At 46.5% G+C, this 12,701-nt stretch overlaps 1 protein-coding gene across 1 annotated transcript; it reads left to right on the forward strand.

The window, feature by feature from the left end:
* Positions 1-2,473: 2,473 nt before the first annotated feature.
* LOC144101323 (uncharacterized) lies at positions 2,474-11,711 on the forward strand. The gene is made up of 5 exons (XM_077634425.1): positions 2,474-2,673; positions 4,128-4,205; positions 5,375-5,424; positions 5,492-5,655; positions 11,623-11,711. The coding sequence occupies exons 1-4, from the start codon at positions 2,555-2,557 to the stop codon at positions 5,650-5,652; spliced, it is 408 nt and encodes a 135-aa protein (XP_077490551.1). The 5' UTR covers positions 2,474-2,554; the 3' UTR covers positions 5,653-5,655; positions 11,623-11,711.
* Positions 11,712-12,701: the final 990 nt, after the last annotated feature.

The following is a 12,701-nucleotide window of genomic DNA, read 5'->3' on the forward strand; positions in this document are numbered from 1 at the left end:
CTCTTTGCCGCCCGCGCAGCGTTCGGAGTAAGGCGCTCCGCCTGGACTGCGCTTTCGCAACGCGACTAATTTTGCCACGTACCATATGTTGCTGCTGGCGCCTTTGTCAGAACATCTGGGGCTGCTACTGCACATGACGCAGCGCATGCAGTCATTTCGTGGTGTACTTATGAGCAGCGTTTCGAAGCGTCTGGCGGTTCTTGTTGCGTATACGCATGCTCCCCAAGTCACGGCGAAGATGGCGTGATGTGCTGCTACTTCAGTGGTTTATCGCGTTAGGCCTTTCTTGGCACGCAGCCCCTGAGAGCTGGGCGATGTGTCCAGGGCCATGCTGCACGGTGTGTTAGCGGTGGTCGGAGCAAGCTCTCGCACTGCTTCCACCCTATAGTATTGTCTCAGACCCAGCGGCCGACGCCCAGCGGCGCTCAGTGGAAGACACGCGCTCGAGCGTTCGTGTTAAGCGTGCTGAAGGTGGTATGCGCAGCTTATTCGCGGCAGCATGTATTAGCTTATTGAGAAGAGCGGCGCGTTCGACGAAAGGCGCGTTTCTGTCGAACTCCGCACGGTGCGTGACGCAGAACGCAGGCTGACCTCTTGCCTACATGCAACGGTCGGCGGCAACGCCAAGCACATGCGTGTTCCAACAATGCCTGTTCCTACGCTCATATCTGCGTTAAAAGCAGCAAGCTCCACTTAGCGGTAGTTTTGTAGAGGTCGCCCAGAAAGTTGACCGCGGCCACGTTTAGGCCTGCCGGAGAGGCTCGAGATGGCTGTGGAGCGGCAGCGTCCAGCCCTGGCCAAGGTCCCGAGCGTTCTCCCCAGCGCATGCTGGGAAAAACTTCGGCCTCTTCGACATTACGCTAGTGCCGGCCGCGTGGGTCGCTACAGTTTTATTGCGTCGTTCACGTCAAAGGTGCCGCTGCTGCGACTCTTTGGTAAGCGCCTGATGACGATCGAAGTGATGCACGGGGCTACATACAGCTGTTCTAGGAGGTTGTAACGTACCGGACTGTGCTGACAACGATGAAATGCGGCCGCGTGCGGGGCCATCCCGAGCGCGTGAGTTGAAGAACGTATACGTGGTGTGGTCTGGTGCGTTGGTGTCGTGGCAGAAGATGTGCTGTGCTGTGCTGGTCAGCGTCTCCCTTCGAGCGCTGCGTCTGAAAGCCAGGTCCGGCCGGATAGCAAGGTTTACGGACTTCTTGAGACTACGGGGGAGGAGGGGGCTCATTTTTGAAGGGAAAGCTTCATTACGCTACCTCATAACGATTTCGCAGTTTTGTCCAAGTGAGCTAGCTAGAGGTCAAACGTACCCCTTGGGGCGCGGTTCGGGTGTACCGATATACGTGAGACCGATTACACCATTTATTTTCCTCAAAACCGCTTCGGGTGTCCACTGATATATGCGAGACAGTTACTGCGCATTTCCTTCAAAACCAATTTTAAAAACCAATCCAATATTCTTCGAAAGCAAATGAAAGGCGCATAACAATGGCCCGATCCGATGGACACCTCAGTCGCGCTTTAGGCGGTGGTAACAGATGTGCGCTACAGAAACGCGGCACTGAAGCTATATACCGGCGGCGTTCTTTGTGTTCATTGGCATTAGTGTTAACAGCGCTATAGACTCCGCGGTGATAAATGAAGGTTTATAACTGGCTCCCTGGGGCAGTGGACGCCTCAGTCGCGCTTTGAGGTACGTGGCGGTGTGGAGAGAGATGTGGGCTGCATGCATCAGCGCTGACAACGTTGTGGCAGCAAATAAGCCACAGCGTTCATTGGGTGACCAACCTTTGGCGATCAACCATTAATTTAACCACCACTTGGCAGGGTGGGCATGTTGCTTATCCAGTGTGCGGAACGCACTCAACGTTAGAGGCCAAGCCGTGTCTACTTGTCCAATACACCACATTTTTTGCCCTCTAACCAGGTTCAGCCGTAGTTGAGCTGCACCCAATTTGTTTTCAAGCTAAAAGGTTTTACTGCGCTAACTGTCGTTGCGTAGGCTGGAGAATGACTTTGAACGACCTTCGGCCCAACCACGTTAGCCGTGTATGATATGTGGTACAGTTATGGTGTTGAACTCTTGACCTTGAGTTGACCTTTGACATTGAGTGACGTTTGGGTTCCCCTTAGGAATTAAGGTCCAATGAGGGGATATGAATCCACGTGATGACATTCGAAGGGGATGTCGTAAGAGCATGTGATACCACGTCATAGCCACGTGTTTGCGAGTGTAGCAAAGCTGCCATGGACGAGCCTCAGACGCTTAGCAAGCGGGCTTGCTTTTCGTTTAATTCCAGGGTTAACCAAGTTAAGCCATTGCCAATTTTTTGCTACCCTTTTAAGGAGGCACTTCTTGTAGCTAGGTATGGTGCAAGGCGAGGCCAGGGAGCTCGGAGCTGTGACAGGCACCACACCAGGTCGCCAATGACTTACAAAGCCAGTGACAGCCCCGTTTCCTGCAGGAACTTCAGTTGGTGCCAGGTATGCACTGCCCACGCCTTTCGGGTGAGGACTATCCACAGGCCTCTTCAAGCCGGCATGCCAGCTGATGCTCGCCCGCCGCGAGCTGTCCACCTGCGGCTTATGGCAATGCAACCAGCGCTCCAGCATTGACGCAACGAACCCTACATGCTCCGGCCCCCAGAGTAGGATGTTTTCTTTGTCCTTGTAAGTTGTCCTCTAGTTCTCTTGACACTTTGTTGATGCTCTTGATATCGGATTCTCTTTGTGCAAATATGCATGTGGCGAGTGCGTAAATGCAACCTGTCTCTGCCCGGGGCTTCTGAACAGACCAGGGCCCAAAGCTTCATCACATTGAGTACTGTTGTTCGGCCTGGAGATGTCATTTTATTTCCCGACGATTGCATAGGCCTCGTGCATAGGGATGGAGCTCCTAAATCTGTATCTGATGTGAGGCGTATATGCTTGGAAGTTGTACAAGATAGATATACTGGCAGCCAAAAATGTGGACTTTTGAAATAACTGTGTGGCACCTCAAATTTGCAGCTCAACACGGTGTAGTTGTCGCCACACTAAATGGTTGAAAGTAAACATCGAGGCACGTTAGAAGCAGCAGTCTTTGACTCGTGCCTATTTCACACAGTTGATCCTGAGGTATCACATGCGTCTCCCGGTCACGAAGATGTGTGCTATGCTTGTGGCTTAAAGAAACATTTGGGCATTGCAGAGTTAATTACAGCAAAAGCTGTAATAGCTTTGTACAAGCTGTTTAGTAGAACCAGTTTACGGAGTACAATGGCTGCCGTGTATCGTATTTAGTGTAGCGCATTTTTTTATTCACAGTTGAAACTCTCCGTTTGTTGAGAAACAAAATGTGTATAACTGCCTAGATTTGTAGGTGGACACCACAACCACTTCACAGCATGATTGAGGTCTTCACTGATCCAGTGAGCCAGTTAATTATGCGCCCTTCCTTTCCTGTAAACTGACTGAGGGTTTTGATTGCGAACAATAAAACACTGAGAACTAGACTAAATTGCTTCGTGGAAGCGGGCTGTGGAGTCTGTGAAGTGTTCCAGAAACGCGATCTCTCTGAAGGCCGCTAGCTGAAGTTGACTGAGTATGCACGTGAGCGTATAGATAAAAAAATGGGCCTGTGAGGCACCAACCGGGAAGTCGCCAGTGAAGCGTAAAAAAGGACCAGCCACTAGAGACCACTCGACCGCCAATGCCAATTGGCTTTCGCTGATTAATGCAGTATAGGCCACTAAGCTTAGATCTAAATATTTTTTTGCAGACTCCCTTTAAAGAGACTGCAGCTAAGGCTTACTAAAATGCGCCTTCTCTAAATGGAATTGCTGTTGTACTAGCCACTGAACCATGCGCACGCAGAACGCAAAAATAGAGTGTGAACTTAATATCGCATTATATTCAAAGAGCACACATGTTGTCATGTCATGCAAAATGCATGACGCATCTATTATAGCCGTTGGTGTCATTTCTTTCTCTTATATAGTCTCTGTGTCTTTTAGTCTTTTACACATTGTCTGCGTCTCTTATATGGTTTCTGTTTCTCTTAATTATATTATTTGGAGTCTATCTTATTGCATTTTTTAAACTCGTAAGGGTGTCTGTCCCCTTATGATCTGACTCCCCTACAGAGCAGCCCTTGACACTGCAATCCTGGCCAGAGCTGACACTCGGGAGTCTCATATGGGCGTCTGGAATGTTAGCGTCATGTAAGTATATAGGTGCAGCTGCCATGATAAACCGTCACCACTGCAACCTACTGCCGGGTGAGAATTGTTGCCGAGCCAGCCAGAGCTGACTCCAACACTGGCCATACCACTTTTGAGAGCCTGCCTGACTCATCGTTTAGGTGTAACTAGTATCCACATTTCATAACCATCTTTTGTTTGGAACTTAATGGCCTAAGTTAACCTACCGCTGTGCTGCTAACCCTACTACTACAATTAATACAGGTAGAGCTCTGCTGCTAATGCTACCACTAATTACTGTACTATATACAACTACTGTTGCGGAACCAAACGCTATTGTAGGCACCTTTTGCAGTAGCAGCCTCATGCGCAATGTGCTCCTGGCTGCCATATGCCGGTAAATATAGTTACGATTGGCATTTTGCATCGTAACCAGCCCTTTCTGATTCACTCAAGTGGGGTCATGCCCCCCGTGATTCCCGAACTTCGCCCAATAAGAAAGGAGGTGCTGGCAGTGGCGTCGCTAAAGTCAATTCCTAGGCACACAAAAACTATGTAAGATACAGATATAATTGTTGTATTATACCGGCTCTTACAAGATTCTGAGCGCACTACTGGTTTGCTTGATCATTTTTTAACAGCGAAAGTTCTAATACCTTTACTTTAGCTATGTAGCCCTGCATTCTTCTGTAGGATCCACAGCATCAGCCGCGAAGCCTTTAATTGCTGAATAAAATTACTTGAACCTAAATATTTTATTTCATTTATTTAATTAGAAGCCTACCTGCCAACCGTAGCGGCTGGCGTCCACCTGCCACGATTGGAAGAAAATGACTGTAAGCGTGGTTATAATAAACATGCAGTTCTTTACTGTACCTCTGAGACGGCAAATCTTTCTTCGATTCCTCCCACGGTGAAAAGGATCTAAAAAGAAAAAAAAAACTCACCATCCCATTTTATGTTGTACTCACTGAGAGAACGGAGAACCCAATTATTTCTGATGATTTGCTAGCATCCGTCATGTTTATTGACTTAGACTGAAATTTGGGCTAATTTGGTGGTCGCAACACCGCAAAACCTAACAGATAGAGCAAGAAGTCGTAACGACTCAGTGCTGCGTCGTGTTTTGCGCTGTCGCAGCAATGTTAAAAAAGTTTTCACATGACTCGCACATTGTGTGTCCAATGCAGGTGCCTGCCTCTGTCTCCCATCAGGCTCATGTACTCCTTGCCATTAGCAGGTACGTGAATCACTCGGGTCCATTTTAAAGGGCGTTAGCAGATTGTCGACTTTCATTTACTTTGCAGCGTCATTCAAGTTGGTGCACACAGAGCCCGAACTCGAGGATCGAGCAGCGGCCTGCTTACGTCGGCTGTGTCTGAAACATTATCATCACGTGGGCGCCAGCGACAGCCGAGACCCACTTCATCCCTGCCACAGCAGGGATGGGGAAAGAGAGAGGCTGTAACAGGTGAGCAGGTCTGCTGCTTCTTTCTTTCTAGTTTCTTCCATCCCCTTTTCAAGTCTAGGCTAACTAAGGACATCACCAACCTATGCTCACTACATCGCACTTTGCCGAGAACACCCACACCCTGCACGATACCAGGGTGAGCACACAGTATAAAGTAAATTTCATCTTTATAAGTCTCCCCATTTAGGCTCTTCGACGTCCACTTCCTGTTCTCTCATTTGTGAAAGGAGGTATTTAGTATCTATATATTATTCCTCTGCGAACTCTACTAATACCCCGCCCATCAGTACAGTGTACTGTGTTTACACTTAAAGGGACCCAGAAAGCAGGTCTCAATAAAGGTGCGATATGTATGGGACGTTAAAAGACGATGGTTCATAATTATCCCCTAGCAAGAATAATTTTAATGCGTTTTGTGGAAGCTGAGTTATATGCAGACAAAATTTGAACGTCCGCGTCTTCGCGCCTTTCCCTCTGCTCTCGCACGTCAAAACCGCGGAGCTTCTCCGCCGGCCCCTCCCCTACCTCCGCCGGCTGTGGTGCGTGCAGAGTGGCCGCGGCCATGGTAGCGCGTGACATCTGAAAGAATTTGATGCTGTGAACCAATAACCCCCCGGCTGCTGACGTCATTTGCAAGGCGTGACGTCGTCTGCCAGGTTTTCGTGCAAAAGCCCGGCACTGCGCGTCGCCACGAGGTGCGAAAGCGGGAATTTTTAAAAATTTATTGTAAATTTTCCGCTCGCTTTCGAGGTATCATATGCGGCATGTACGCTCGGTGGCCTGTACTCTACATAGTGCAAGCATTTTAAAGCCAAGCTCAAACACCCCTTTCTGTGGCCCTTCAACACATTGCTGAAACCACGTCTTCATAGAAACTTTCGACTATCTGCTCGTCATCGGATGGATGTGGGCTCGATGGCCTGTACCACTTTGGATTTGTACCTCTTATTAAGCATAATTACGATAACTTCCACCCTCTCATTAATGCTGTAGAATATTCCTTAATATGTTTTCAGCTATACGCTAGCCTATTGACCAGGAATCTCATACCCAGTTCTCATCTGTCCGCTGAACGATAGCATAGCATGTGTTCACACTTTAAGGCTATATATGCTTCATCTGCCCTCTTACCTAACTAAAACCTATGACAGCTCATTTAATACCCACTAGTTCCCTGAACACATTAGTCTGGAATATATGGTTCTGTATTGAGGTTCTGTCACTTCCTTGGCAATTAAAGAAGCCTCATCTGTGTGCGGAACAGGCTAAATTTATTATTGGCCAACATTACATAATGATCTGAGCCAGTATAATGTGCAGTATTCTGTGTATCTTATTTTATTTTTTCACGCTATTTTTATAATCTACTGCGGCTCCATGTTCCTTCTTAATAGGCTAAACTCCAGAGATGTTGCGACAGGGGTTGTTTCAGCCAGTTGCAAAGATAGAAAAAAAAGAGGTACATTCATGTTTAAATCTTCATTTCATTACCGACCTTTATGGCAGGTGAAGAGGTATGCACCCATTAAGGGAGTATGGAGTCGATAAAAGACATGAAAAATCAAGAGATCGCCCTGGTCGTCATGCGGGCTTAGGAAGTGGGCCAGTTAGAGGCTGTTCATGATATTTTCTGAATGCAACCTTTATGGAGACGAAGAAAGAACACACTGGAAACGTACTGTTCTCACAACTGGTTTTGTTGGAAAGAAAGTGGATACTTAAATGTGCTGTGAATCTGGTGTTGGTTATAAGATTCCCTTCCTGTACGGACTGGCATACATAGAGACTTGTCGATGTTTGAACATTCTTCTTGAACAGCATAGTGTAATGACGACACCTCTCCCGGGATACTCTGCCGCGAATGCAGAAACTGCGGGCCTATTCTTCAGAAAACGATGTTCTAGTTTCAACAATAGCACACGGGAGGTTTTTTTTTTTAGTTTAGACACGTGTAAATTGTCTCAGCAAGCCATATCACTCTTGCTGTCAAAGAAAGAAATATGCTATCTTTGAAGAGTCTTTTTTGTTTTCTTTTTTAGGCAAGAATTGGTAACTTGTGGTTTTTTCTGTTGCCGTTGTTGTGTATTGTATGTAAATATCTGTTTTCTTTTCAATAGAAACCAGTTGCGAGAACTGCACATGTTCTGTGTATTTTTTCTTCGTCTTCTTAAAGTTAGCGCCAACAAAACATCTTGAACTACCTGTTGCTGCCAGCTGCAAATGGATGAATAAACAGCCGCTAACGGAGGCATTTCTTCGCATAACCAAGGCCTGCTGTGCCCGGTAGCACTGGGCAAGCTCACCGAACAAATGAAGCCAGCGTCAACATCTTGAAAAGCTGTCGTCACCTAGACGGCCGCTACGGCAAGGGACGTTGTCTCGGCAAAAGGATGTGGGCGCTGGGCTATTTCCGAGGTGAGTCAAGATATGTACTGCTTTAAGAAGAAACCTGATCAATGCTGTTTATTATCATTGTCATTTGTTTTGTGGTTGCAAGTGTACTTATGCCAAGACTGGAAGACTGGCAGGTTTTGGCAATCGACAGAATAGAAATCGGTCGATAGTTGGACATCTCGTTTTTATCGCCACTCTTGAAAAGTACAATTATTCTGAAGATATGCATTAATTTGGGAAAGCAACCTGTTGATAACACCAGATTATATATATAACACAGTAGGGCACGGTAACATTCAGCACATATTTAACTGGAAGAATTTATATGCCATAAATATCGCGTGATTTGCTATTTTTTAACGAGTTTAATATATTACATACCTCGCGTTCATCTGTCGGATATGTCACGTGCTGCTGGGTTGCTTGATCATTTTTAACAGCGAAACTTCTAATACCTTTACGTTAGCTATGTAGCCCTGCGTTCTTCTGTAGAATTCACAGCATCAGCCGCAAAACCTTTAATTGCTGAATAAATTTATTTGAACCTAAATAATTTTATTTCATTTATTTAATTAGAAGCCCACCTGCCAACCGTGGTGGCTGGCATCCACCTGCCACAATTGGAAGAAAATGACAGTAAGCGTGGTTCTAATAAACTTGCAGTTCTTTACTGTACCTCAGAGATGGCAAATCTTTCTTCGATTCCTACCACAGTGAAAAGGATCTAAAAAGAAAGAAAACTCACCATCCCCTTTTAATGCGGACTCACTGGGAGTACGGAGAACCCAATTATTTCTGATGATTTGCTAGCATTTGTCATGTTTATTGACTTAGACTGAAATTTGGTCTAATTTGGTTGTCGCAACACCGCAAAACCTAACGGATAGAGAGAGCAAGAAATCGTAACGACTCAGCGCTGCGTCGTGTTTTGCGCTGTCGCAGCAATGTTAAAAATGTTTCCGCATGGCTCGCACATCATGTGTCCAATGCAGGTGCCTGCCTCTGTCTCCCATCAGGCTCGTGTACTCCTCGCCATTAGCAGGTACGTGAATCACTTGGGTCCATTACAAAGGGCGTTAGGAGATTGTCGACTTGTATTTACTTTGCAGCGTCATTCAGGTTGGTGCATGGAGAGCCCGAACTCAAGTATCGAGCAGCGGCCTGCTTGCGTCGGCTGTGTCTGAAACGTTATCATCACGTGGGCGCCAGCGACAGCCGAGACCCACTTCGTCCCTGCCACAGCAGGGATAAGGAAGGAGAGAGGCTGTCACAGGTGAGCAGGTCTGCTGCTTCTTTCTTTCTAGTTTCTTCCATCCCCTTTTCAAGTCTAGGCTAACTTGGGACATCAGCAACCTATACTCACTACACCGCACTTTGCCAAGCACATCCACACCCTGCACAATACCAGGGTGAGCACACAGTATAAAGTGAAATTCATCTTTATAAGTCTCCCCATTTGGGCTCTTCCACGTCCACACCCTGTTCTCTCATTTGTGGAAAGGAGGTATTTAGTATCTATATATTGTTTCTCTGCGAACTCTACTAATACCCCCCGCCCATCAGTACAGTGTACTGTGTTTACACTTAAAGTGACCCAAAAAGCGGGTCTCAGTTAAGGCGCGATATGTCTGGCATGTTAAAAGGCGACGGTTCATAATTATCCCCCAGTAAGAAATATTTTAATGTGTTTTGTGGAAGCTGAGTTATACGGTATTGAGACAAAATTTGAATTTCCGCGTCTTCGCGGCTTTCCCTCTGCTCTCGCACGTCAAGACCGCGGCGCTTCTCTGCCAGCCCCTCCCCTACCTCCACCGGCTGCGGCGCGCGCGGAGTGGCCGCAGCCGTGGTAGCGCATGACGTCTGAAAGAATGTGATGCTGTAAACCAATGATAACCCCCGGCTGCTGACGTTATTTGCAAGACGTGACGTCGTCTGCCAGGTTTTCATGCGAAAACCCGGCACTGCACATCGCCGCGAGGTGCGAAAGTGGGAATTTTTAAAAATGTATTGTAAAGTTTCCGCTCGCTTTTGAGGTATCATATGCGGCATGTACGCTCGGTGGCCTGTACTCTACATAGTGGAAGCATTTTAAAGCCAAGCTCAACCACCCCTTTCTGCGGCCCTTCAACACATTGCCGATACCACGTCTTCATAGACACTTTAGACTATCTGCTCGTCATCGGATGGATGCGGGCCCGATGGCCTGTACCACTTTTGATTTGTACCTCTTATTAAGCATAATTATGATAACTTCCACCCTCTCATTAATGCTATAGAATATTCCTTAATATGTTTTCAGCTCTACGCTAGCCTATTGACCAGGAATCTCATACCCAGTTCTCATCTGTCCGCTGAATGATAGCATAGCGTGTGTTCACACTTTAAGGCTATATATGCTTCATCTGCGCTCTTACCTAACTAAAACCTATGACAGCTCATAGTTCACCCACTAGTTCCCTGAACACATTAGTCTGGAATATATGGTTCTGTATTAGGTTCTGTCACTTGCTTGGCAATTAAAGAAGCCTCACCTGTGTGCGGAACAGGCTAAATTTATTATTGGCCAACATTACATAATGATCTGAGCCATATAATGTGCAGTTTTCAGTGTATCTCATTTTATTTTTTCATGCTATTTTTTTAATCTACTGCGGCCCCATGTTCCCTCTTAATAGGCTAAACTCCAGAGATGTTGGGACAGGGCGTTGTTTCAGCCAGTTGCAAAGATAGAAAAAAAGAAGGTGCATTCAAGTTTAAATCTTCATTTCAGTGCCGACCCTTATGGCAGGTGAAGAGGTATGCACCTATTCAGGGAGTATGGAGTCGATAAAAGACTGGTAAAAAATCAAGAGATCGCCCTGGTCGTCATGCGGGCTTTTTATTTCAAAGTTTATGCCTGTTATCCAACAGCATAGAAAGGTGGGCCAGTTAGAGGCTGTTCATGATATTTTGTGGATGCAACCTTTATGGAGACGAAGAAAGAACACACTGGAAACATACTTTTCTCACAACTGGTTTGTTGGAAAGAAAGTGGATACTTAAATGCGCTGTGAATCTGGTGTCGGTTATAAGATTCCCTTCCTGTACGGACTGGCATACATAGAATTGGAGCAAACTTTATTTGTTAGCATAGTGTAATGACGACACCTCTTCCGGGATACTCTGCCGCGAATGCAGAAACTGCCGGCCTAGTCTTCAGAAAAAGATGTTCTAGTTTCAACAACAGCACACAAGAGAGGTTTTTTTTTTCATTTCCATACGTGTAAATTGTCTCAGCAAGCCATATCACTCTTGCTGTCAAAGAAAGAAATATGCTATCTTTGACGAGTCTTTTTTGTTTTCTTTTTTAGGTGTGAATTGGTAACTTGTGGTTTTTTCTGTTGCCGTTGTTGTGTATTGTATGTAAATTTCTGTTTTCTTTTCAATAGAAACCAGTTGTGAGAACTGCGCATGTTCTGTGTATTTTTTCTTCGTCTTCTTAAAGTTAGCGCCAACAAAACATCATGAACTACCTGTTGCTGCCAGCTGCAAATGGATTAACAAACAGCCGCTAACGGAGGCATTTCTTCACAGAGCCAGGGCCTGCTGCGCCCGGTAGCACTGGGCAAGCTCACCAGCTGTTTTCACCTAGACGGCCGCTACGACACGGCCCGTTGTCTCGGCAAAAGAATGTGGGCGGTGGGCTATTTCCGAGGTGAGTCAAGATATGTGTACTGCTTTAAGAAGAGACGAGATCAATGCTGTTTATTATCATTGTCATTTGTTTTGTGGTTGTAAGTGTACTAATGCCAAGACTGGAAGACTGGCAGGTTTTTCCTGAACCTTCAATCAGATTTCACTGCCTGATTTATCTTCACTACCAAAACGATAGCAGTAACTGGCTAAGCATAAAACAATGAGTTCTTCTCCAAAAGCTGACGTATGCTGGAGTATATTAATGCCATAGCTTTAAAAAGCCCGTGTTGCAGAATTCTAGCGTCGTCTGTTCTCTGTATCATTGACTGTGAGCGAAAAATTCACGGAAAATTGCCAGAGAAGCAAGCCTCCTAGGCCATGTCATCACAACCTGCCCACCGGATCGTGAGCAGGTTGTCCACCGTGTCAGGCGGCAGAATGATTTTGTTGCGAGAGGTTGCTCGGGAAGAGCAACATTGGTTGCAAAACCCCAATTGGTGGCAGCACCTGCCATTGCAGAGCAGTGGCACATCGCTACTGCTGCGCACCACTGCGCAGGGAGTGGTATGAGGACTCCCAAGGATCTATGAATATAAAGTCGAGAATGACCGATTCTGCATATGTGGACATTAACCTATTACCGCTGTCGCGTTATGCCCTGAAGGCAGAACTTGCTAGTTTCCCCTCCAGTTTTTACTAATACAGAGAGAGCTGCACGAGCCTCAAAGCCGGTGTCCCACTGAAGCCTAATAGGGAGGGCTGCACCCGTTACTTTTTGTTAATGGCTGTTAGTGGCTGCAGTCCACACAGGTCCATCTCGACAGGCATAGCTATAGGGTGCGAGGGGATGGCCTTGTCCGTATACTGGGACCTTCGACGACTTACTTGGCTACAGCGTGCAGTTTAACAGCTTTCACTGAATGCCCCAAGTCACTGGGTTTAGCACTGCTGAATTTTCATTACCATCACAATCATTC

Source organism: Amblyomma americanum, chromosome 8, assembly GCF_052857255.1.
Source record: "Amblyomma americanum isolate KBUSLIRL-KWMA chromosome 8, ASM5285725v1, whole genome shotgun sequence".
Lineage (NCBI taxonomy): Eukaryota > Metazoa > Arthropoda > Arachnida > Ixodida > Ixodidae > Amblyomma > Amblyomma americanum.

Coding starts and splice junctions, on each gene's coding strand:
- LOC144101323 (XM_077634425.1), top strand. CDS start 2,555: ATGCTCGCCCGCCGCGAGCTGTCCACCTGCGGCTTATGGCAATGCAAC. Junction 2,674..4,127: donor AGGATGTTTTCTTTGTCCTT/GTAAGTTGTCCT, acceptor ACTCCCCTACAG/AGCAGCCCTTGACACTGCAA. Junction 4,206..5,374: donor GTCTGGAATGTTAGCGTCAT/GTAAGTATATAG, acceptor TGTCCAATGCAG/GTGCCTGCCTCTGTCTCCCA.